The following is a 26,291-nucleotide window of genomic DNA, read 5'->3' as shown; positions in this document are numbered from 1 at the left end:
GCAAAACCTCTGGGAATCAGGTATACTGCCACTGATCATGGAAGTTCACAACTCATTTACTACCATGATTGACTTATCACTCTTATAGTAATATTTTTTCCATTGACGTGTTAATTAGTGGCTTCTTGCAGCAAGAAATGTCATCGCTGATTCTGCATTGTGTGAAAAAGTACCTCACTCTGTTGCTCTTGCTTCTCAACCTCTTTGAAAACCTCAGCAGAGCATCTTTGTATTTGAGGCAAGGAGCAAGATAAAAACAAGAGTAGCTGTTGACCTCTTGTAGTCTTGCTTTAGTCTACAGAAATTGTAATATCCAGAAAAAAATACCTTATAATTCTTATGCCGCTTCTTTGAAAGTACAGATGAGTGAAATAGGCAGCCTACAGTTGCAAAAATCTATGTCAGACCTTCTACAGATGTGCATTTTGTACAACTTCCAAGTCCAAAAGGCAAATAGCTCCAGTAACAGTGATGTTTGACCTGAACGTGCACCAGGATTTTTTTTATCTTTTTCCTCTCTTTTTTTTTAAAAAAAAGAGCTGACGCAAGTAGAACAAATGGAGGTGTTGGGTTCTCTCCATTGATGATTGGTTTATCTGATACACTCCCATTTGCTTTTAAATCGTTGTCTAGCTCTAGAAGGTCTTAAATGAGAAAACTCTGAAAGACAGGTGCCATTTTTAAATTAATAAGTTATATCTTAGTGTGGAAACAAGAGAAAGAAAGAAAGAAAGAAAGAAAGAAAGAAAGAAAGAAAGAAAGAAAGAAAGAAAGAAAGAAAGAAAGAAAGAAAGAAAGAAAGAAAGGTATTTTTTGCAAGATTCATTATGCTTTAAAGTAAGGGGATCTTAAAATCAATATGAAATTAACAATTCATATTTAAATACAAAAGGGTTAAAAAATATTCAGTAGCAGATTTCATATGCTTATTTTTACTGCCAAATGTTCAACAGTTGGAATTGACTTTGTGTGCCTGTGTGTGTAGAAATTCCATACAATCTTTGATTCTAAATTCTGAGATAATTTAGCTATCATTGGCTAGATTCGATTTATGTAGCTAATTATTACATTCATAATTGACAAAAGAAAAGGGGAGGTTTTAATTTTGCTCATCTTATCATGGAGGTCACGGAGCTTTTCATCTTCAAAAACGTTAATGCTTTATTTCCCAGAAGGGAGTGCCTTTGTGGCTCTCAATGAAATCTTGTCTGCAGTGCGATTGGCAAATTAATGCAAGTAATAGCGAGTTAAATTCCCATCAATCTAGAAATTGAAAATGATCAGGTCCAATTCATTTGCTTCTCTGTTTCCTTGTGTTTTCTTCATGGAGCAAAAGACAATATACAGGAGTTTCCTGGGTGGTCTCCCATTCAGTTGCTGATCAGACCAGAACCAGCGTAGTTTCTACAAAATTGCTGTCTTCAGGCAATACCCCAAACCAATGGAATTTAGTTCCATGGAAGTCTATACCTGTAGAAACATGCAAGATTTACAACCTGCAAACATGGATGTTATCAAATCTGTGGCTTGATAATTAGGTATGCTCTTCAGAAAATGGGGCCCAACTCTTCATTGTACTTAAAGGAATGTAATATTTCTGTGGATGTGGTTTCCACTAGGGCTAGCCCACCCATAGGGCAAGGTGAGGCATCCGACTCAGGTGGCAGGTTCCATAGGGCCAGCAGATTTTGCCTGCAAGGAATGCATCACCCACTGCTGCTGCTGCTGCTGCTGCTGCTGCCGCCGCTATGGTAGCAGTGACAGTTCCAGCATTAGAGACTGGGTCTGCCTTCCCTTCTGCATCGCCCCCTCATGGCACCTTAGCAAATAGGAGGCACTGCTGGTCACCTTCCAACCTTGTTTCCAATGTAGATCTTTATTCCCCACTTGCTCCTCTTCACTGGTGGGGAGAGCACCATTTTGTGTTTTTGCCTGGATACCACTGACAGCTTGCAGAACCCATGGCCAGGGGCAGATTTTGGTAATCTTTGATAATATGGCACCCTGAGCGAGGCTAAAATTTTGTGGGGGGGGCATGTGTTTTCTCAGTTATGGATCTTTTCAACTTTGCACCCCATTGGCTCGGCTTCCTGTGTAGGGGAACGTCAAGGCTCCAGGAAAGCTATTCCTCCCCCCGGTTGTAGCAAGAGCAGAGGGAACAAAGTAGAGTCCTTTTTAATGAGTTTTATTCAATCCTAATATAAGAGACAAAAAAATGCAACAAGCCTTAACAACGGCATTGCTCCAAACTGGGCTCCTCCTCCCTCCTCCCTCCTCCCTAGCAACAGCATCTTCCTTTACGGTGGCCACTTGTGATCAAATGTCTTTGAGTCCTTTGTTCCTGTACTCTTAACAAACACCACGTTCTGGGAGAAGGGGGGTCAGAAATATTCTTCAGTGACAACGTGTCATATGGCTGCTCTGCCGTGCCCCTCCCTTCTTCTAACACTTCCCAACTTTTTTGTTGGGAGTCTCTGTGACTTTCCTCAAACCCCTCAAAGCTCTGCTGTATATCAAAGCTGTCTCCCTCTTCGTCTGCAACATCAAGAGAAAGGGGGGTTGGTTTCCACCATTCCTCCTCCTCCATCTTGCCCTCTTGAGTCCAATCCCTGATAGGGAACTGCTTGAATCCAGTGCTGCCATGGCTCCAGATAACTCCTAGATTATGCAGTTTCAGGATATGCCTACATAATCCTTCCACCTCCTTTGAAACCAGATGGGGCCCACACACCTAGGAAGCTCCCATAAGCAAATCATTGCTTCGTGTTGATGCCTCTGTGCTCCATTGGCAGAAATATCTGCAGTACTGGGTGAAATATACAGCTCGCATTGATGGTACACAAACATAAATAATGTTATACCCCATTTGAACATCTTCAGAGTTTGCACGCACCAGCACGGATTGTGGAGTTGTTAAGGTTTACTCAGGCTTTCCTTGAATCTGTTTACACAGCTAGAGCATCCCAGGCAATTGTACAGCCTGTCCTATTCAGGCTTAATGAAATGTAAGTCTCTATTTAATAGTGATGACATCGAAGTGAGGATTTTTATGACTGTATCCTTATCGCACTATTCCAGGGGTCAGCAAACTTTTTCAGCAGGGGGCCGATCCACTGTCCCTCAGACTTTGTGGGGGGCCGGACTATATTTTGGAGGAAAAAAATATGAACGAATTCCTATGCCCCACAAATAAATCAGAGATGCATTTTAAATAAAAGGACACATTCTACCCATGTAAAAACACGCTGATTCCTGGACCGTCCGTGGGCCAGATTTATAAGGCGATTGGGCTGGATCCAGCCCCCGGGCCTTAGTTTGCCTACCCGTGCACTATTCTCTAATCAGAAGGAAAGCCCATATAGCTCAATAGGACTTGCTCCCACGTCAATGAGTATAGGATTACAACCTTAGTCGCATTCTTTGTTCACCATCTTGGGTCAATCTCAGGTCACCATGTGCCTGCTATGAGTTTTGAACTCTGTCTGATGGTCTTGGTTACACTGTCAGGGTCACCTCTCCTGTGATGGAGAGAGAATAGGCAAGTGACTGTGTTCTAAAGAGGCATTTTACTTTATTTGAACTCAGTTTAGTTTGATTCTGCAAGCCAATCCAAGATAGAAGCAATTTAAGCATTTCTCAGGTTAGAATAACACACTATAGGAAACAAGTCCTCCGTTTCAATGTTGGACTAAAACAATATTGGCCTGAATCCAGCTTTAATTTTATTCAGCTAGTTGCAGAGACAACCACATATGGGATGCACAACTTGCATCCACATTGCAGAATGCACCCAGAAAATTCAGTATGCCCCAGATGAGCATTGGGATATGGATCCACATCCAAGCGTGCATTGATTTGCAAGTAAATCGGATGTGCACAACGAAGACTGTGCAAGGATCTGCCTTGCTAGATTGTAGTGATCATTTTGTAAACCAGGTTTCAGCTAAACTGGAAAAACAAAACAAAAAAGACATTATAAATGCCTTATAACATTGTGACACCAGATGGTGCTGTAGAGCCGAAATCATGAAATCTTCCATTGTGAACTTTAAAACAGGTTTTTCCCCAGAGCATTTTAGAGTGTTTTTTTATAGCTATGTAGATGCAGGCCCAAAGCTATAGCAAAAAGGGGGGGGGGAGTTGAATAAATGCTAATTGTCTGTTATATATTACCCGAAATCTTTCTCTTGAATAATGTCAGTAAAAAAGATTTTAGCTATTTTTCCTCTGGAAGATTAATAATTTTTGTGGTTACTTGGATTTGGGAACTTTTTAGCTAGTTTTTCTTTATGTGATTTTAAATTTTCTTTCAGGTGACATTTTACTTTCAAATATGCTACTGTCCTTTTAAGTTCAGATACAGATTTTGAATATGCATTGGGTCATAATGCAGTGTCATTCTGCTGGCCAGAGGACAAAATAGCTTGCCAGAGGACAAAATAACATGGCAAAGGCAACATAATTTTGTGTTGCTCTAACTGGAGTTCCTTGTATCTCAGCAATCAATCCTCTGAAATGTTAGCCTAGTTTTCTCTGACCTAATGCCAGATTAGGTGATCACTTTCACACGGGGACTGGAGTGATCAGACAGAAAGCCATATGCAGTGTGCCTGTCTCTGGTAGGAAACTATATCAAACAGCATGGTGTTCTTTCCTTATTGTTTTCTTTAAAAATGATACTGCATATTTTAAATAACAGGCTTTGCTATCTGCTTTTCAATCTGAAGTCTTTAACTTCAAGCCACTGGGTGGGTACTGGAAAATATGCTTATGTTCTCTGCACATCAACTCTTCAATGTTTTCATGCTATAAATAAATATATGACAGGACGTTTGTTGGGAACGGTATGTTTACACTCAACAAAATGGTGACAGTTTTTTCGTTGTCAGGTGACTAATATTGCATGTTGAAATGAAATTCTTATTAAACTTGGGGCTAAATAAATTTCAACTGCTTGTGCTGCTGAGATTTCTCATAACTTTCAGTTCTGCAACGTTCTGAATGCCATTTTGAATGCTAAAATATATGGGGGGCTTTCAGGTTTATGGGACTTAATTTTGCTGGAACACTATATCCAATTAATGTGTTATACTGGCAGATATAGAGTTGAAGTGTTGATAGTGAACAACTATGTATTCTATTTCCTTGCCTGTGGTTTTTCTCAGCAATAACCATGATTGTAAGTAATTGAATATTTCTTAAGCCATTGAAAAATGTGCCATTCAAATATTCTATAGGAATTAGAGTTTGGCATGTAGCTGTGCATTTGGATCAGGAATGTAAACTGCTTTCAATGTCAATTAATTACAAATGCTAATCAAAATGACCATGCCTGTAATAGATAGATAAAGACATAGATATTAAAAAAGAAACAGATGCAGGAAAAATATATTATTTCGTCAAATAGATGATGGAAAGTTTTGTGCAGACATCTTGAGTTGATGAATTTGTGGGTGGTTTTGATATAGCAGTTTTATTGCAATTGTGGTGTTGGTAAAACGGGGAGGAAGGGAATCAGGTGTGCCACCTTGAGCTCATTTGAGGAAAGGAGGGAATGTCAATGATGATGATAATGTCCTTCAGTCAAGTGCTACAAGCCTATTTAATACAGGGCTTCACATGAATTCTGAAATACACATGGAGCTGCTGGGCATGTGGGTTCCCCATTCACATCAGTGAAATGAACTGACCTGTGCAGGCAAAAATAATGTTTGATCTTGTCCGACTACGTCAGTCGCTACATCAGGGCAGCTATACTGCATCTCTTTCAGATGGATGATGACTTGTGTGACGTATCATTCATATTATTTCCTCTTTTTTGCTCTTATTTTTTGTGAGCTTCCTTGACCCAGTTTTTAAAGGAAAGGCTGGCTTAAATAAATAAATGTGACATATTAATGATAATAATAATGCTGAAGAAAGCACCTTGATTATTAAGATATAATTCTTCCCTACATCGTTTTGAAAATAAACTCTGGATAGAATTTTAATTTACTCAGAATTTTCCCAGAGGGCAAATGTAGTCTTAAAAAAACAAAATGAACATAAACCCGAGTGATGCTCCCACACATTTTACCTAATTTGAGGAATTTTTTAATGAAGTCTTCGTTTTTCTGTTTATAGAACGGAGTGTTCTGAGAGTCAACATATTGCGAAGGCGGAAGCTTTAAAGCAGAAGGTACAGTTCTGTTGACACTGAAGACGCCTCGGGGTTGTGTGTGTGTACTCGAAATCGCTGACAGCTCAAATGGATCGCATGGAACTGCGAAAAGTCAACACAGACCTTGACGAGGAGAGCAACAGCGGCGACAGCACTGAAGACACCTATACCGATATGGGAGATCCAGAAAAGGCCACTATTAGCAGGTACAATTAATTGCCAGAATGAGAAGGTAAAAAAGGCAAGCCCACCCACTCGGTCATTACTTGAGGAACACACAGTTCTAAGTGGGTCAAACATCACAAAATTTAATGATAATGTACACTGTTCTGCTTAGTACAGTTGCATTTAATGAGTTAAGCAAGTCATCCATCTACATTTTTGTAGGAATTCTACATGTCAAGATAGGCTTTCCTAAACAAAACTGCTTCTAACAGGTGCCAGAAATAGTGCAGTGAAGGCACTTGTCTGATGTCAATTGGCAAGGAGTTCCAAAGTTGTAGGCGCAGCCATAATAAAAGAATGATTTCATACAAGGGAAAAATGAGTATCTTGGGGCACTCGTACCAATGCCAGTTCTGCACTGCAGTTATTGTAATATCGTTGAGATTTCTAAATCTTATTGGAAGATGCTTTGCGGAGAAGCTTTCTCAAAAAGTGGGGTATACATTTATTAAATAAAGCAATGCCGGTGTAAAACCAAAGCCTGAATTTTAAAGTGCAAAGACATTTATTTCTTCTTTCCTTGCTTATTTCTTCATTTCTTTGTTTTGTTTTTAGTCACTTTGTTGGTGATGATGCCGAAAGTCAGAAGTTCCTTACCAACGGCTTTCTGGGCAAAAAGAAACTGGAAAATTATTCAGATGAATATGTAAGTCCCTTAGTCACAGTTGAGTTGCATCGGTGTCCTTGCAGATGCATAACATAACTAATGGCACATTTTCCTTGCTCTTTTCCAACAGAATCCAGGAGACATTTCATTTGGAATGTCATCATTTAACCTGAGCAATGCTATCATGGGCAGTGGAATCTTGGGGTTGTCCTATGCCATGGCCAACACTGGAATCATACTTTTTGTGTAGGTATCCACAATGTAGTGGGGGTGGGGGGAATGGGAGAGTCTTAGTTGGAGGTATGATATCCTGAAATAAGATATCGTGTGTGTGTGTGTGTGTGTGTGTGTGTGTGTAATGGGTTGGGTCTAGACTTAGTCATGTTCAGAGTAGACCTACTTTTGTTGCAATAATGCAAGGACATTGGGGAAGCATTGCAAAACAACAAATACATCCACCACTAATGCACTATTAGTGGGTCAAGAACGCGGGTGGCACTGTGGTCTAAATGACTGAGCCTCTTGGGCTTGCCGATCAGAAGATCGGCAGTTCAATGGGGTGAGCTCCCGTTGCTCCATCCCAGCTTCTGCCAACCTAGCAGTTTGAAAGCACGCCAGTGCAAGTAGATAAATAGGTACCCTTGCAGCGGGGAGGTAAACGGTGTTTCCATGCGCTCTGGTTTCCATCACAGTTGCACCAGAAGCGGTTTAGTAATGCTGGCCACATGACCTGGAAAGCTGTCTGTGGACAAACGCTGGCTCCCTCGGCCTGAAAGCGAGATGAGCGCCATAACCCCATAGTCGCTTTTGACTAGACTTAACCGTCATGGGGTCCTTTACCTTACTTTTGACCTACTTTTGTTGCAATAATGCAAGAACATTGGGGTAGCATTGCAGAACCACAAATCACATCCACCACTAATGCACTATTAGAGGGTCAATGACACATTGCAAAATACAGCTGTCAAGAAACAAGGCAGGGGAGGTGTCTGGAAAGGCACATGCACAATTCAGTACTGTTATCAATGCTGTGGTCACATTGAAGACTGTGTCTCCCTCACTCAGGATCCCATATCACACTTTGAGACATGCCTTAGATACTTAATCCAAAAATCTATCTAATGCATTAATTATTGGTCAACTATCCTGCCTATAGCTTTGCTATATTAATTTATATTTGTGTAGGGGGGAGTCTATCTCTCTCTGTGTGTACCATGACATAGCAGCAACGTTGCAATTCCAACTGTGACAAATATGCCATAGGAATAAATAACTCACTTAATTTGTATTTGTGGGATCGAAGTGATACTACCCCTACTGTGGAGACTGGAAGAGAATGCTCTCTGTCCATATGGCACTAAATCTGAAACTCTGTGAATAGAAATATGTCTATAGACACGCTGCCCCCTAACATCTGACCGTGCCAAATGCTAACTGTGATGGCATGTAGCTGACATACACTATCCATAGAGCATATGTTTTGACAGGCAACAGCAGATGCGCCTGAACAACTTTCAAACTATATAGCTAGACCAATCAGTCTGGGAGACATCTTCTTACAAAGCTTTCCAGATCAGCAAATGATTTTATTTCTTAAAACCTGTGTTGTGGAACTTTCCAATTTGGAGAAAGGCTGAGTGAAAAGTTTAGATCGTTGTCTTGCATTATTTAAAAAGAAAAGGAGGAACACTTTTGGTGTTCTTAAAAAAAGCAGAGACCTGAGGGAAGCACATTGTTGCATTGGTAAAAGACACAAAATATAAAGCTTTTAAATATACTTGCTCTATTTGGCAATCTGTGGGTCAAACTGCATGCTATGTTAAATATATTTTAGCATTTAATATGCCATAGTTTTAAGCATGTTTTATTCTGTGTTGGATTTAGACTAGATAAGATATATAAAAAAACTCTTAGAATACACTGAGGAATGTTGTCTTTGTAGGCCTTTGAACCTTATAGTCAATGTCCTTCAAAATGAAAGTTCTTTCCCCTTTACTGAACTCAAGTCAAATACTTTATTACGGTCATAGACCAGCATAGACAAAACATATACATAAATAGCATAACTTTACTGAACTTAAAGTAGCACACCTGACTTGATGTCTCTACAAAGGAATGGATAACTTATCTGTGTAGTTCATTTTATCCTTGCTCATGGATTTCTAACTTCTGTTCTTCCTTACAGAATCCTGCTGCTCAGTGTAGCCATAATGTCTCTCTATTCGGTTCACCTGTTGCTGAAGACATCTAAGGAAGGAGGTATGCCATTTATTATCTAGGTGGCGGGCGAGTCATTTGAGGAGACCACATCCCAACCAGGCAGACAAAAAAATCAAGTTTAACTTGTGCACTGTTTGGCACACTAAAGACAGAAATAGCAAAGAACAATGACCCAGATCTTTTCAGGAACAATAACAGTGTTGTCACAAGCCCATATTATGGCGGCCAGCTTTTATGCCCCACTGCCTGACTGGACATGGAAGCAGCCAATACCCGATCAGTCAGTGAGGCACGGCCCACCAGTGGGGCCTCTGATTGGCCCATTTGATTTTCACTTTTTGGAGGGCAGTCCCGCCCTTTGGCCCAGCCGGCCAGGAAAATTCCCAAATGGCCAGCCAAAACTCATGTGCTCTGGCTGCCAGGGATAGTGGCTGAATGTGAGGGGCCACAATTGCTGCCCACCCAGGAAAGGATTATGGGCACAAACCAGAATTAAGCAGTCTTAATTTCCATTGATTTCAGGGGGGGAGAGAAACAATCACATACTTAGACAATGGACATGGAAATAGCTTTCCGGCACCTTAGCCCCACTATTATGCATGGTTACCCTCTGAATTTGCCTCCTTCAGAGGGTTGTGCAAAACCCAATCAATGAAAAGATATTTGAAGTAAAATATTTTCTTTCCTGTTGCTCCTAGGTTCACTAATATACGAAAAATTAGGCGAAAAGGCATTTGGATGGCCTGGAAAAATGAGTGCTTTTGTTTCTCTTACGATGCAGAACATTGGAGGTGAGTGGGAAATGTATTTTTAATGAGAGGGTTTAAAATGACAGTAATTTTCTTATAATCAAGAAATAGGGGGGGGGGGTCTGCTGTTGGTGCCACAGCAGCCCTGAATGCTGCACCCATAGAAATAAACTCTTAATTATGGGGCCCAATACAGTAATTACCATACAATGACATTTCTGGTACTGAAAGCTATTTTTATACTCATGTTAATGCCCCATAGAGAGAGGCCAATGCATGGCATTCATGATCTACTTAAAAGCCTAAATACAATATACAATGTAGGACCCTTTCCTCTGTTATATTTGGCCGCCAAGGTTGTATGCTTCCTAATTTTGATCCTTTATAGCTTACATTGGGCTGGGGAATGCTTTTTCTCCAAAGGGCCGCATTTCTTCATGGTGACTTTCCAAATGCCAGTGACGATGGCGCCCAAAGCCAAAGTGGGTGTGACTCTTGCCTTTGGCCTGGTTCTGACCTCATTAATCCTGTATAATACTTGAAGCATAAGCAGAGCAGTGAAATGAAATTACAGGAACCCAAAATAAAATGGGAAGTACTTTATGTGCTGTGCGTTGCTAGCTTATCATTATATAGTGGTACCTCAGGTTATATACCCTTCAGGTTACAGACGCTTCAGGTTACAGACTCTGCTAACCCAGAAATATTACCTCAGGTTAAGAACTTTGCTTCAGGATGGGAACAGAAATCGCACAATGGCGGTGCTGTGGCAGTGGGAGGCCCCATTAGCTAAAGTGGTGCTTCAGGTTAAGAACAGTTTCAGGTTAAGAACAGACCTCCAGAACGAATTAAGTTCTTAGCCCGAGGTATCACTGTAACAGCACAAAATGTACTTCATTTTTCTCAGGGAATCAAAGCCTGGTGGCCTAGTGGGGAGGCTGGGGGCACATTTTTTGAGGCAGCACCAGGCACCCCCACAACGGAATCCCTCATCAGAGCCTGAATCAGTCCAACACCACCAGCCACAGCAGAGAAAGGAGACTCGCCACAACCCTGCTGTTTACTCTTCTCATTTGTGCTGCGGCATGCTGCCACCGGCAGCTCTACTCCCAAGTCAGGCTTGACCCGGGGGTGCAGCGGGCTCCTTTTGTGCCCTGTCCCCTTGTGGGGGTGCCCCACATGGCTCTGCCCTGGGTGGAGCTAGCCTCCACTCTGCCGCTGTCAGAGCCAACCGACAATATCCTTTGGAAGAGCCGAGTTCAGAGTAGTTGCGGATGCTTCAGTGTTAAGAAACAAGGCACTGTGGTTTTATCCTAACAAAGCAAGAATTAGAATGAACTACAGTGCCCTGTTTTTGAGTGTGATGGGAAGGTTTGGTTTATTCAAAAGCAAATGAAGAAGTTTTCAGACTCCTCCTTTTGCCCAAGCATGGATGATAGGAATGTGAAAACCCATGCAGGCTGTGATTGATTGTTAGGTCTGAACCAAGCCATATGAAAGCATCCTTAATGACAGAGAAGAACAACCTCAAAATGAGCTGTAACTGTTCTTTCTGATCAAAGGGTAAGAAAGCATTTGGGCTTCTGGTTGTCACATATAGGAATGTAAGGGCCATTGAAACAGGTGGGTAATCCCAGCACCCCTATTACAGTGATGATGAGAGACTTCAGAAGCAAGGGAGGATGTTCCAGAGTTTAAAACTCATAATTTTCTGAATGAATGATTTCCCCATGTAAGCTGACATGAACAGCATTTCTGTTTAACTGAAAATTTAATGATCTGAATGTTTTGGATACCCTTTTTCAGACCTTGTCATCATACTCTGTTCATCCTTTCTCGTTTCAGCAATGTCAAGCTACCTCTTCATTATTAAGTACGAACTTCCAGAAGTACTCCGAGCATTTCTGGGGCTTGAAGAGAATTCTGGGTATGGGCTTGGTCACATTTCTTTAACTCAGCGAAGTTTCCTTATGACCTCAGCAGATTTGATTGATACATGGGTATTCTGTCTTCTCATTCTAGGGAATGGTATCTAAATGGGAACTACCTTGTGATATTTGTGAGCATTGGTGTGATTCTTCCACTTTCACTTCTGAAGAATTTAGGTAAACCAATCAACTACCTTATTAAAATACATCTATAATGAATTACCTCTATCAAACTCTTAGAGTTGGTCGTCTAATTTCACCTGTGGTTTAACTGTGCATTCACTTTGTTGTTTTTGTAGGGTATCTCGGTTATACAAGTGGATTTTCACTTACCTGCATGGTATTCTTCGTAAGTGTGGTAAGTAATTATAGGAAATGGTGTAGCAACATTTGCAGAACAATATGTGTATGTGTAATATATGTGTGAGTGGTAACAGTGTGCTTATGGAGTGTGGACTGTGGCTCCAGCCAGGGGTGCTTACAAAGACATATCACATTCAGGGCACAGGGGCAAATTGGTGCAAATTTGTTACACTTGCTGATTGAAATGTATAGATGCAACTTTAGGATTCTGAGCAAATTGAAGAAAACTGGGGTCTCACCTGTAAACAAAGTTTTTCACACACACAAAAAGTTTAAAAGAAGAGAAAGAGGAAGGAGATTTGGGACCTCAGAACAAAAAAACAAGACTGAGTCTACACCATAACTGTTGCAACAGAAGTTTGAGCCTGTGGTTTAGGAAGTGTGCTGAGTAGCCCAGAGTGATAAAAACGAGACAAGATCGCAGCGTGGCCTGGCCATGTTGCGAATGAGTTTAGAGAAGAAGCAGAGCAGGGTAACTCAACCACGAAAGGCAGAGCTGCAGCTTACTTGGGGTGAGGGTAAGGGTCGAGGTGACAGCAAGTTGAGCGCTGCATAGCACACTGGTGTCAGCACTGGATTGCAGCCAGTGTGCTATACTGCAATGACCTCACCCCTTGTGAATGGCAGTGATGATGATGCTGGAATGCTATCGCTGCAGCTCAGTCTCGCTGGGCAAGCAGCTCCTGGGATTAACCATGCTTCCAAGCTGCAAAGCAGACCTGTTAAGACATCTCAGGCAGTAGACCAAATAAGCATAGGAACCATTCAAATTCAAATCAATTTCCTCTTCCATTTACCTGTCTGCTTTCATCATCATACACACACACACATCTTTATGATGCACACCTCTTTAGGAAACAGCAAGCAAAAAAAAACCCCTTTCTTGTGAAAATTTGACCGCTGTGTGCTTCAGAATGCTTTCATCTCAATCTCAGTTGAGTTTCTGTGGAGTAAGCAGGATAGGTATTGTAGCCATCTGCTAACCAAAAGGACACCCGGGCACTGTAATATATGCAAAATGCCCATGAACAAGATGAATAAGCTTTGCTACAGAATCAAGGCTGTCAACCTGCAAGGCCCACCCCCACTTCAAATGAAATCCTTAAAGCTCCCCATAATTTTTTGTTGCTGCTGCTGGAGAACAAAAAAATATCCCCTGGGGATTTTGGTGCACATGGCACAGAGTGTGAGGACTAGAGTGGCCCTTCAGAATGCTCTATGCTTTTTAGTGTGCAGAGCAGACCTTTGGGATGCTTCTCTGGGACCCGAGCTCTGTGGTTTCTTTTCCCAATCCCTCCTGACAGTTCTGTTGTGCCATGAATTGATCCCCACTTTAGTGACTTCAGGGAATCAATCACAGACAGCACAAGCAGGAAAACAGAAACATCGCCCAATTAGATATAATTTTGTTAGAAAACAATAGCAATGTCTTGTAAAGGCATTCAACGTTTCAACTTATTATTTGCCATATTCAGTCTCTTGATATATATGTATATTTGTAATCTTACTTTAGGTCATCTACAAGAAATCCCAAATACCGTGCCCTCTCCCAGTCTTGGGCAGTGGTGCTGGCAATTGGTCCTACAACAGCACCACAGCTCCATTGCATGTCGTGATGCTACCCAATGATTCTGCCAATTCCGAAGTAAACTTTATGTTGGACAGCACCTACAAGCAGTATTCCAGTTTTGAAGAAGCCAAAGACAAGATGCACCAGAGTGGAGTAGAATATGAAGCCCATGGAGAGGACGATGAGAAGTGTACCCCCAAATATTTTGTGTTTAACTCACGGGTAAGGCTCTCTTACGATTTTGCTTCACATAGAACTGCCTGCCTGCCGTTGCCCCTTGACTAACAGAATTTTATTGCACAGAGTCATTCTGGGAGTTGCAGATTGCCCCAGTCATTATGCCAGTCTGAAGCATTTACTGGGCTCCTCTTGAAGACCAAAGACCCCCTGGGTGTCTATCTAGATTGAGATTATTTGTCTCCTTTTAATAAATACTGATTGGGACCTGCTGGTTAAGGCAGATGGGATGTCCAGCAACATCTAGATGATGCAACATTGGCTACCCTCAAGTCAGCAGTACACAGGGGATGGTGGTGGCCAGTGGCTTTGCCATCTTTTTGCTGCGTTTATGATTCCCCAAATTTATACACAAGATATCCTTTTGATAAGCCATTGCATAGTGTTCCTTCATTCGGTCCCCCTACTCAGGGCTTCCATCTTGTCTAGACCTTTACCTGGAACAGCTGCAGTATAAAGCCAGTCACTTTGCTCAGTAAAATGGTCCAGTGAGATGTGGAGAAAACTAACCAGCAACTGGGATCCTTGTTTTTTGTTTTAGACTGCCTATACAATACCGATCCTGGCCTTTGCGTTTGTGTGCCATCCTGAAGTGCTACCCATATACAGTGAACTGAAAAAGTAAGATTGCTTCTCATCAATATACTCTACTTAAAATAGGCTCATTATTGAAACCTTCCCCCCTCCTTTTCTAATTTTAGTTAAAAATATATTAATTGATTTCCTACTAATGAATTATTTTTCTCCTATTAATTTTCCTCGTATATTTATTGCTTTTGCTATTATCTTTATATTTTTATAGCTTTTAGTTCAGGGATGGAGAACCCCCAGCCAAATGGCCAAATTAATTCTGCCAGGGGCTCAGTTTCCCCCAGTCATGTCACTAAGACATATGTTGGTGGTGGTTGGTGTGTAGACTACAACTCCCATCATCCTGACCTTTGGCCATACTGGCTGGAGCTGATGGGAGATGGAGTCCCACAGTTCCCCACGCCTTCAGTAAAAGGCATTGCTATAAATAGAATTGCTCTATACACAAATACTTGAGCTGGTTAGTCTTTTCAAGAAAGTAATGGCTTCTTCATTCATTACATGTATTTTTAATTTTTTTTTTCATTTTCCCATTCAGCCGATCACGAAAACGTATGCAAAGCGTTGCCAATGTCTCCATCACTGGGATGCTTGCCATGTACCTCCTTGCTGCTCTGTTTGGCTACCTGACTTTCTACGGTGAGTCAAAACTCTCTCAGTAATTGAGATGGGCACAATTGCGGGCCAGAGTTCCTGCGCACGCGCTGAGATCCGACATTGGAAATCCCAGGGACTGTTTCCCAAGCAGCAAAGGAAGCCTCTGACTCCACCCACTTTTGCCTAATCAGCGAATCACGAGTGGGCATGGGCCACCAGGGAGCGGGGTCAGCCTGCCCCTCCAGTATGACACATAGGCCCTTGGCTTGCCCTGCAGCTTTAGAGCAAGTTAGGCAACAAAAACAACTGCTAGTGTTTAACATGGTTAAGTGTTATTTCTGATCTGGGCCTCCCAAAGCTAAATAATTGTCTGGTCTGTCAATTATAACTTCTCAAATTGCAATCACGTGTGCCCGTGTGTCCATATATGTCTATGGCACTGAGTGGATATGAAATTGCCTGAGAAAGCTGACTTTCTTCATTTCCTTTTTGCAGGCGAAGTGGAGGATGAGCTTCTTCATACCTACACCAAAGTGTACACTTTTGACACCCTGCTTTTGATGGTTCGCCTCGCTGTACTTGTGGCTGTGACCCTGACTGTGCCCATAGTCCTGTTTCCTGTAAGTCAAGAGGCTGTTATTAAATAATCTTTGAGCAGTCCATACCAGAGGACCTTTTACAGACTGGATATTGAACTGTTGCCATGTAGATGCTTTTCCATGTTATGGGGGATCTTTTGATCAGACCAGTCACGACCCTGGTTGAGTTTTTCAGGGAGAAATGAAACTCAAAGTTGATGACACTATTTTCTGGGAAATTCAGGGTGTATGACAACCCTATTTCTAGTCTAGACTTGTGATTTATCCCTGTTGCCCCATAAACATAACATGTTATGAAAGTAATACCCATCTGTCAAAGCCACTAAAATCAAGTGTTAATAATTATTCACAAACAGGGAGAGAGATACAGAAAAAATGACCCCAATTACATCAACAAGAAATGCACCCGGTGTTTGTTTTTCCTTGTTACTTTGATTTAGCCACTTTACACTTACCCACGTGGGCCTCTTTTTGACAGAGCTTATAAGAGAATTTGAGGCATCCACAACTGCCTGGTAGTAGCAGTTCCTATCTCTTTTTAAGCATTTAAGGGGAAATGGCAGAGGTGCAAGGAAAAGCCTCAGTGCCGCTTTTGCTGCAGCTGTTGGTGACTTTGGGCTATGTATTTGTTGCTGTTCCTGTTCCCAAAGTAATAAGCTTTCTCCAGGGAGGTGACTAAGTATGAAAGCAGAGGCGCATTCAAGTCAGCTTGAATTGTTGACAGATCCCCAACAACGTGTGTTAGAGCCTCTCAGCTTGCACACTACAACAGCTATCAGATCCCCTGAGTTTCTCAAGTTACAGTTACACAATGTCCTTAAAGGAATATTGCACTGCAAGGCTGAAGGCTTCGTTTTGTCTCATGCTCATAGGGTTCAGATAAGCTATGTAATCTCCCCCTACCTTCCCCCCCAAATTCAGAGAGTAATAATATATTTCCCCATGGATTCAAATGGCATAATGCCTCTGTAAGCCTTACATTGTGAAGGTCATTCTGAAGTGCCAGAATCACTCCAAAAAAAGCTCCAGATAGTGTGGAAAAGTGGGAGGTGTAACAAGATGTGGTGTGGGATTTAGTCTTCCAGACACCCATTCATCCCTCTTCCAGAACACCATCCCATTCTCTTCTTTGGTTTTCCCTTCTCCACTAGATATTCTGATTTTCTGTAACTACAGAGCACATTTGATTCTCACTGAGCTATTCTGCTTTGGGTGTATGTGGGATTCTCCCCCCCCCCTTTTTTTTTTAGAATCCCCCCTAAAAGTTTCTTAACTCATTCAAACCTTGAAGTTCCCCTGAGCAGAATACTACCTTCCTCCTGCGCTTGGGTGGTGCCTTTTTTGCTATATAAGTTTGCTTACTCCCAAACATTGGTACTAGAGGGAATGTTTATGAACAGGGTCAGATTAAGACCTCTAGAGTCCCCAGACACAGAAAAGATTATGGTGCCTTCCCCCATGTCATTCAAAATAAAAAACAAGCCTAAACCATAAAATACGGTTTTGTTCTTCCAAAATGTCACAAAACTTACATGTACGCTGAAATTGAAATAGCAGCTTATTGCTATGCTTTCTGGTTGCAAAATTCTGGAGAAGTTCCTCAGCGAAGCATGTCTGCTTCCCTACATAACAGGGAAAGTGAATTGAGTTTGTCCTGACACATTGTTGTTCTCCGAGGGCCTTTTTTAGGTGGCATAAGTAATATAAAGAGACAGAAAAATGGGGGAAGTATGTGTAGCAGAGGACAAGGAAGTCAAACAAACTTCTGATTTTTCCAATGACGACTACTTTTAAAATATCAAGTGTCAAATTCTTTTTTTAAAAAAACAAAACATTTTTGGGTGCTATCCTGGTAATTGGTTAATCCAGCATGGCTCTGAATTGACCCTGATCTGCTAGCCGTTTTTGCTGTCCTGTTGCACTTAGAGATTTTTGCTTCTTCAGCTATGCGAAGGACTTGGAGTGTAACCCTATCCGCAGTTGCCAAGTGGGGCTGCCTTGACCTTTTACCTAGTTATTATCTCTGCAAGTACAAAAGCTGCAGGAAAGCTGTTCAGGTTTGGGTAGTTTGCAAGGTCAGGGCCAAACAAAACTGACATATCTCTGTCATTTATAGATTGAATGATCGAGTGTACGAGTACTTACAATGCACTTTTTCCCCCCACTGAAAGCAAAGGTGTCTGCTTTTTTTATAACCTACAATAATTTTGAGAATGAGGAAAAAATCCCCCATGTACTTAACCATTACTGAGCTGGGAGTTTCAAAGGACTTTTGCATGTTGCATTTCTTTTTTACTAAAAAATAAATAAATAAGAAAGTAAACGTGTGCTATTTTCTTCTAGTAGCAGAAACATCTTTCCCTCAAAGTATTTATCTCCCATTTACATACTTTTTATCAATATTTCGAATTCTGCTGCAAAGTACGCACATTAGTCATAAAACTATGTTAGCATTGTTGGTTTGTTTTATTTATGGAAAAGATTTATATATTGCTGTAGCATTATAAATAGCACAGTGGTTTACCACAATTTGAAAAGATAAAACCAAACAATAAAATTGGGAAAAGTTAAAAACAAGTTAAAAGCAAAAAGAACTTAAAAATAAACATTGATAGACCATTGTGGGAAATGTACTCTTAACTGCCTGCGTAAGCCTGGTGGAATAGAAACATTTTCATCACTAAAAGGGAATGCTTATAAAGATGAAGAGAAAGACAGGATGCCTTTTTCTTTTTCCTTTTTGCTTCAGACTCAAACCAGCATCAATTCTAAATTTAAGATGATAAAATATGCTGGTTAACATTCCCTTTTCTTTTTTCTTTAACAGATTCGTACTTCGGTTACCGCACTCTTGTTTCCCGGAAGGCCTTTCAGTTGGATAAGACACTTTTTGATTGCTGCAGCAATCCTTGCCTTCAACAACGTCTTAGTTATTTTTGTCCCTAGCATTAGAGACATCTTTGGATTCATAGGTATGCTTTGGAACAAAATCCTTACTTATCTTACTATGCCTCCAGGGGAAACAAATCATGTCTGTCGAAACACCTGTACTGTAGAATTCAGTGCAGTAGGAGCAAAGATGGCCATACCATTGGGCAGAGTGGGGCAGCTACCTCAGGCTACACAAACCCTGGATTTGGGGGGTGGGGGAAATGCTGACAACCTCCAGGCTGTTCCTTCTCAGTGCTCGGGCCATCCCCCTCAGTTGAAAGACAGAGCTATGTGGCCTTCTTTATAACCCCATAACTAACACACACCCCAAAATCAGGCTGTTGGCAACCAACAAAACGCTCCTTTTTGGAGGGTGAACACCACGCTCTGAAATCAGTTACCAGGTCTGATATGACAGATTTCAGGAAACCAGGCCTTTTAAATAAGACCTTTCAGTTCAGGCATGCCTTTTAGAACTAAAGCTTGCCTTCCGATACACACTTACCTGGAGGTGAGTCATATTGAACTTAAAGGTAAAGGCAAGATGAGCGCTGCAACCTCATAGTCGCCTTTGACTGGACTTAACCGTCCAGGGGTCGTTTACCTTACCTACCATATTGAACTTATGATGCCTACGTCTTAATAGAGAGGCATAGGATTGAACGATTATATATGGTTTAACGCTGCAGTTTTGTAAACAATTAGCTGTGAGTAGTCCCCAGTAAACTCAGGCCCCATCTGCACTATACATCTAAAGCAGTTGTTGCTGGCCTCTGCCTTTCTGGCCAGCATCTAATGATATGTAATGCCAGGTGAGCTTCCCTGAAGAGAGCATTCCAGGGAGCCACCACAGAAACGACTTGTTCTTCTGTTGCCATCCACTGGGCCTCTCATAGAGGTGGCTCATGAAGAAGGACCTCAGATGATGATCACAGGGTCCAGTTCAGTTCATATGGAGAGAGGTGGTCCTCTAAGGCTGCTGTCTAAACATTAACCATTTGTGTCTTCTGCTTCAGGTGCCTCTGCTGCCACAATGCTGATCTTTATACTTCCTGCTGCTTTTTATCTCCGGATTGTCAAGAAAGAACCTTTCAAGTCCCCTCAGAAGATCGGGGTAAGTAGACTGGAAGCAATCAGCGCCGCAGTTCAGTATTGCCAAATCATAAACCCTTTCCCCCACTAATATGGGATTTTCTTTTCTTTTTCCTTCTCAATTACAGGCTCTGGTTTTCCTGATTGTTGGTGTGATCTTTATGATTGGAAGCATGACACTAATTGTCCTGGACTGGATTTACAACTCTCCAGGTTCCAAGCAGCATTAATCTGGAAGAAAAATAGAAAATATTTGTTTTTTCTTTCGTGTTGGAAATGGTTGAATGCTATCATCCAAAACAAGAGGGAAAAAGACTTTTGACACATAGAAGGGGACATTGCTTCTTGTCAATAACTGCAAAATTCCAAAGACTTTTACTAGTAATGCCACTAGGAGGATCCTATGGAATATTCAAGTGCCCTTTAATAAGGGATTGTTATTTATGCATTAAAGCCTGTGCCAAACTCTTCTGGACCAGGATAGAATAAAAAAATGTGTATATAGTCCTTGAAACAGACTGTTACTGCTATTGTTGTTTTGATAACCACAGTTTCTAGAATACAGAGACAATGTAGTAGCTCAGAAGTTACCCTAGTGCCTTGTAAAATTGTCTGTGGGTATGGTTTATTACGGAATATGTTGCACCCTATCTAAAGATAGAGGCTGGAATATTTGGGAGTCATTCAAAAGCTAAGACCATCAACATCTCAAAACTGAGTGTGTGTATATATGTATGTATAGTGTGTATGCATGTACATAGGCACAGAAGGGAAGAGAAAATAAAAGCAACAATTGTGTTGAATGGTTGTGCATAAAGTCAACAAGTACAGTCAAGTTGTGAGCACCAACCCTTTGTAAGTATTTTACTTATCAAGCAATAAATTATATGGACAGGTGATCACAGAAATGCTCTGTATTGAAGGTGCACAAGTATGGTCAGTTCTTGGCCATCATAACTTTCAGCAATCTCATTTTCCTGTTACAAAAACTGGCTGCCATTGCTTTTCGTGGGGCATAACTGTCCAATCTCTCTCAGCAAGTTGCAGCTACTGTCAAGTACAATCAACAACTAGCCACACCAATAAGATTGTGTCTTGCCCTAGGGGACCTTCAAAGCTTCTCTAATTGGCAGTGATGCTGCCATTGTGAGCATTATATGAAGTCTCTATGCTCTTGTCAGGTATTCCTGGTGGCCACTGGAGGATGAGTGGAACCTTTAGCAAGATGACAACAATCTCATAGCAAGTGCATCTTATCTTTGTCACTGTAGCACACTTACTTGTTAGAGGGAGGCTGGTTCTGGTAGGATCCCTGTTGTGAGCAAAATATTATGCCTATGCCAGACGGAAACCTGATCCTGCAATTATAATTCTGTTTTGAAGACCTTCTAAGACAAGCTGGATCTCTGTTTGCATTTTGTCTGGGAGACATGAACAGGAGAGGACTACCACACTCAGGTCCTGCTTGTGGCTTCCCGGAGGCATCTAGTTGGCCTCTGTATAAACAGAATCCTAGACTAGATGGGTTTTTGGTCTGATCTACCAGAGCTCCTCTGAAGTTCTTAAGTCTTCCACTATAACTCAGATGGGTGTAAGGAGATCGCAAGGAACGTGAAAAGCACACTTACCAGTATTGTTAAATGCATTTTTGTTTGATAAATGGTCAGTGCAGGAAACAGTGATCATTGCTATTATATGTACTATATAAATATTTATGTATATAATCTTATTCGCTATTGAATGTTGCTGTACGATACAATGTTTTGATTTTTATATATCTTATTTGTGTAGTTGTTTTCACAGTCACAACCTTTATACCATTTTGAAAGCAGGGGAGGGAGGTATTTTCCAGAGGGGCTCACTTTACATCTCAGTGTTTGGAATTTATCTATGGAAGTCCAAAAGATTACCCAAGTAGAATAAGGCAGTCAAATGTTACCAAAATGGATTATTACAATAAACTTCAAGAATTCAGGGTTATGACCTGCTTTTGTCAATCTGTTGTTCAACACTTTATTTTTAGAACAGACCGACCACGCTTGCAATTTAGGATTCAACACTACTTGCTGGGAATGGGATTTGTTTCCCAGGTATACAGTGTTGCAGATTGTGGTTTTGCACTAAAGAGAAACATAAAAGCCCCAGCTTGAACTGCTTTGCCAGTGCAAAAGCACATTATTAGGTGTTCAGTGAACGCTCGGGTTGCGAACATGATCCATGTAGGAGGCACGTTCGCAACCCGCAGTGCCACGTCTGCGCACGTGCGGGTTGCAATTCGGAGCTTCTGCGCATGCGCAAAGCGCAATTTAGTGTTGCTGTGCATGTGCGAGTACTGAAACCCGGAAGTAACCCGTTCCAGTACTTCTGGGTTCGGCATGGTGCGCAACCCGAAAACACGCAAGCTGAAGCATCTGTAACCCAGGTATGACTGTATTTGGGTGGTAGACAATGAAGTTTTACTCAGAGTAGACCCACTGAATCAATGAAGTTAGGTTCATTTAATTTCAATGGGTCTCCATTCAATGGGTAAAACTTAGTTGAATACTGTCATCGATATGGCTGAGAAACCAACAGATAGCTGTGGACTTTCCTCTCCATGAGCAGGATGGGAGGTTGGCAGGTCAAAACCTCCCTAGTGCAGCAGTGGGAAGCTCTATCAGAATTGCTTTTCTATCAATGGTGCTCTATGGGTAGTAGAGCTGGAAATGGGCAGTGGCGTAGCGTGGGGGTGCAGGGGGGCCGGCCGCACCAGGCGCAACATCTGGGGGTTAGGGTTAGGGGGTGCAAATCCATGGGTTAGGGGGCGCAAATCCACGGGTTAGGGGGCGCAAATTACTTGCCTTGCCCCGGGTGCTGACAACCCACGCTACGCCACTGGAAATGGGACATAGTGGGGTAGATGAAAGAGTCCTTGCATCTGCAGGATCCAAAGGCCACTCATTCTCCCAACCCCTTCCCATCCTCAGAAGGGGGGGGGGACCTACACCATTCAGTGGAGGGAGAGACACACAATAAGTGCCCTTAAATACTACTGCAAATCACAAGTTGGGGAGGAGTGCCGTCACTCTGCTTGCTGGTTATGGGCTCCACTTTTTAGTTTTCCTAAGTTAAAGACAGATGTTGGGACTACAACTGCTATCAACCTTCTCCATTGGCTATGGTGCCTGTGGCTGATGGGAGCTGAGAGGCCAACATCTGCAGGGGAACCATGTTGGCTACTCCTGGTTCAAGTCTTTGGAAACTTCAAATTGTTCTTAATAATAATAATAAATTTTTATTTTTATCCTGCCCTCCCCGGCCAAAGCCGGGCTCAGAGCACCTAACAACAAGTAAAAATAGCACAGTGTACATAAAATCACACAATTAATTAAAAGACATTCTAAAATCAATTCAGAATCAAATTAATGGCAACCATTGGGCTAGAGTTCTATGAGGATTACAGAAGGAGGGGGTCAGACTGTGCCTTGGCCAAAGGCCTGGCGGAAAAGCTCCGTCTTGCAGGCCCTGTGGAAAGATGTCAAGTCCCGCAGGACCCTGGTCTCTTGTGACAGAGCGTTCCACCAGATCGGGGCCATGACCAAAAAAGCCCTGAGAGTCACGGGAACTGTTCACAGTATAGTTTCCACTGGATCATATGACTACGTTTTGAATCGAAGTGTGCAGCTTTTTCCATGCCCTGTTCCTTCGTTCCCATAGATTTCCACTCCTTTTTCACAACCATAGTTCATTACTTGCAGTCAGACATCAGCCTCACCATCTTGCAACTTCTTACTGTGAGCCATGGAATAATTCTCGATTGGCAATTCACAGAAATGGATTCTAGTCCAATATGTACCTACACAAACAATATACACACCAGGGTCCTACACAGCTCGCTACAAACCCGTTCAGTTAGTCAATAATTCCATGGTGATGAAATATTGTGGAAACTTGTGAAACACACTGTAGAAATAAGTTTTGAAATGTACGCAGATATTGGCCTTTTAAAACCATCCTGTCCACTCATTCTCTTGGCTGATCGCGTCAGACAAGCACTGAGGGGAAAAGGCAGACAGAAAGGAGTTTTATTCCGGCAGGCACACTGTTCCCCTCACCCCCAGAGACATATTTAACCCTGAATTTGAAGACCTAGAAATACTTTTGAGGGGGACAATGTGTGGATGGGATTGATTTTAGGACCAAGTGTGGGTTAAGGTGATCTAAGAGCAATTTAGAAACATGGTGTGGATGTGTGCCATTAATAAACGAAACCTTCTTTATATTAACTATATGGACAATGGCCTCCCCACAAATGGATAAAATAGGCAAGAAAACACAACAGAAATTAGGCAGCAGCACGCACATACACACAAATTTCCCCAGGGGGTATATCCCAAAATGTACACTTGGAATGTAATGTATTATTTCTCCTTATTGTGAAGGGCATCCAGGTCAATATCGCAAGGGACAAAATTACACCTGTGTATATTTCAATAAGGGAAATATAAGGTGGCATTGTGGGTTAAACCACAGAGCCTAGGACTTGCAGATCAGAAGGTCGGCGGTTTGAAACCCCGTGACGGGGTGAGCTCCCGTTGCTCGGTCCCTGCTCCTGCCAACCTAGCAGTCTGAAAGCACGTCAAAGTGCAAGTAGATAAATAGGTATCGCTCCGGTGGGAAGGTAAACGGCATTTCCGTGCGCTGCTCTTGTTCGCGAGAAGCGGCTTAGTCATGCTGGCCACATGACCTGGAAGCTGTACGGTGGCTCCCTCAGCCAATAAAGCGAGATGAGTGCCGCCACAACTGAACCTAATGGTCAGGGGTCCCTTTTCCTCCCTCTACCTTATATTTCAATATGCAAATAATATGGTGTAGATATTCTTGAAATTCAGAACTGAGGTCAGCTAAATTTAAATGTCTGCAGCCATTTCACATGTTATAATAATAATAATAATAATAATAATAATAATAATAATAATAATTTATTATTTATACCCCGCCCATCTGGCTGGGCCTCCCCAGCCACTCTGGGCGGCTTCCATAAAAACCAAAAATACAGTAAAATATCACACGTTAAAAACTTCCCTGAACAGGGCTGCCTTAAGATGTCTTCTGAATGTCAGGTAGTTGTTTATCGCTTTGACATCTGCTGGAAGGGCGTTCCACAGGGTGGGCGCCACTACCGAGAAGGCCCTCTGCCTGGTTCCCTGTAGCTTTGCTTCTCGCAATGAGGGAACCGCCAGAAGGCCCTCGGCGCTGGACCTCAGCGTCCGGGCAGAATGATGGGGGTGGAGACGCTCCTTCAGGTATACTGGACCGAGGCCGTTTAGGGCTTTAAAGGTCAGCACCAACACTTTGAATTGTGCTCGGAAACATACTGGGAGCCAATGTAGGTCTTTCAAGACCGGTGTTATATGGTCTCGGCGGCAGCTCCCAGTCACCAGTCTAGCTGCCGCATTCTGGATTAGTTGTAGTTTCCGAGTCACCTTCAAAGGTAGCCCCACGTAGAGTGCATTGCAGTAGTCCAAGCGGGAGATAACCAGAGCATGCACCACTCTGGCGAGACAGTCCGCAGGCAGATAGGGTCTCAGCCTACGTACCAGATGGAGCTGGTAAACAGCTGTCCTGGACACAGATTTGACCTGTGCCTCCATGGACAGCTGTGAGTCCAAAATGACTCCCAGGCTGCACACCTGGTCCTTCAGGGGCACAGTTACCCCATTCAGGACCAGGGAATCCTCCACGACTGCCCGCCTCCTGTCCCCCAGAAACAGTACTTCTGTCTTGTCAGGATTCAACCTCAATCTGTTAGCCGCCATCCATCCTCCAACCGCCTCCAGACACTCACACAGGCCCTTCACTGCCCTCACTGGTTCTGTTCATCTGCACATAGCTAACAGGGTATTATGAAATGTCTTCCATGTATGAAAATGCTACTACGGTATATTCAGCAGTCCCCCTTCTGTTTCCTGTAGTAACGTGCTGAAAGTTATAGATTATCAGTTCAGCTGTAGCAATGCTGCCCTCCTCTGGAAGTCATTGATAATTTCTGAGGAAATGTCTAAAAACATTTGTCTTCCATTCTACTTAAGAACTGATATATGCTGCTCCAAACTTTGCTATTATTTTATTAAGCATATTAGCCCACCCTTATAAAAACTATTAATTAAAAAAGTATTTTAGCTAATTAGTCAGTGTATGAACAAACACTCCTTTTTATTTTACTATTTATCTCTACAAGCTCCTCACAAATTCAGATTAGAGGTGCTTTGGTCAGGAAGAAGCTTACAACTATCTTTGACTACATCCACAGTTCCACACCATACATTTAAAGCACTAATATATTACTTTAATGGTCATGGCTTCCCCTACAGGTTTCAACTATTCATAAATGTTCACTTTTCACACATCCCATTCACACAGCATTTCACATTGACCACATT

The 26,291-nt window shown here is 42.1% G+C and overlaps 1 protein-coding gene across 3 annotated transcripts in view; it reads left to right on the top strand.

Moving 5' to 3' along the window:
- Positions 1-21,849, top strand: part of SLC38A4 (solute carrier family 38 member 4) — a 33,448-nt gene extending 11,599 nt beyond the window's left edge. For 2 of the 3 annotated variants that reach the window (XM_081928057.1, XM_081928058.1), the window contains exons 2-16: positions 6,124-6,366; positions 6,941-7,031; positions 7,123-7,238; positions 9,178-9,251; positions 9,911-10,003; positions 11,807-11,888; positions 11,984-12,066; positions 12,189-12,247; positions 13,766-14,044; positions 14,601-14,680; positions 15,189-15,289; positions 15,743-15,867; positions 18,674-18,818; positions 19,794-19,891; positions 19,998-21,849. In XM_081928057.1, the coding sequence (XP_081784183.1) occupies positions 6,248-6,366; positions 6,941-7,031; positions 7,123-7,238; positions 9,178-9,251; positions 9,911-10,003; positions 11,807-11,888; positions 11,984-12,066; positions 12,189-12,247; positions 13,766-14,044; positions 14,601-14,680; positions 15,189-15,289; positions 15,743-15,867; positions 18,674-18,818; positions 19,794-19,891; positions 19,998-20,099 (1,647 nt within the window). In that variant the 5' untranslated portion in view covers positions 6,124-6,247 and the 3' untranslated portion in view covers positions 20,100-21,849. Of the gene's footprint in view, positions 1-4,495; positions 4,620-6,123; positions 6,367-6,940; positions 7,032-7,122; positions 7,239-9,177; positions 9,252-9,910; positions 10,004-11,806; positions 11,889-11,983; positions 12,067-12,188; positions 12,248-13,765; positions 14,045-14,600; positions 14,681-15,188; positions 15,290-15,742; positions 15,868-18,673; positions 18,819-19,793; positions 19,892-19,997 lie in introns of those variants that run through there. The other variant, XM_081928056.1, reaches the window with a different exon arrangement.
- The last annotated feature ends 4,442 nt before the right edge of the window (positions 21,850-26,291 follow it).

The sequence above is a fragment of the Podarcis melisellensis genome (assembly GCF_964234715.1).
Source record: "Podarcis melisellensis genome assembly, chromosome: 10".
Classification (NCBI taxonomy): Eukaryota; Metazoa; Chordata; class Lepidosauria; order Squamata; family Lacertidae; genus Podarcis; species Podarcis melisellensis.
The sequence above is the reverse complement of the archived record's forward strand: the minus strand, read 5'-3'. Positions and strand labels throughout refer to the sequence as shown.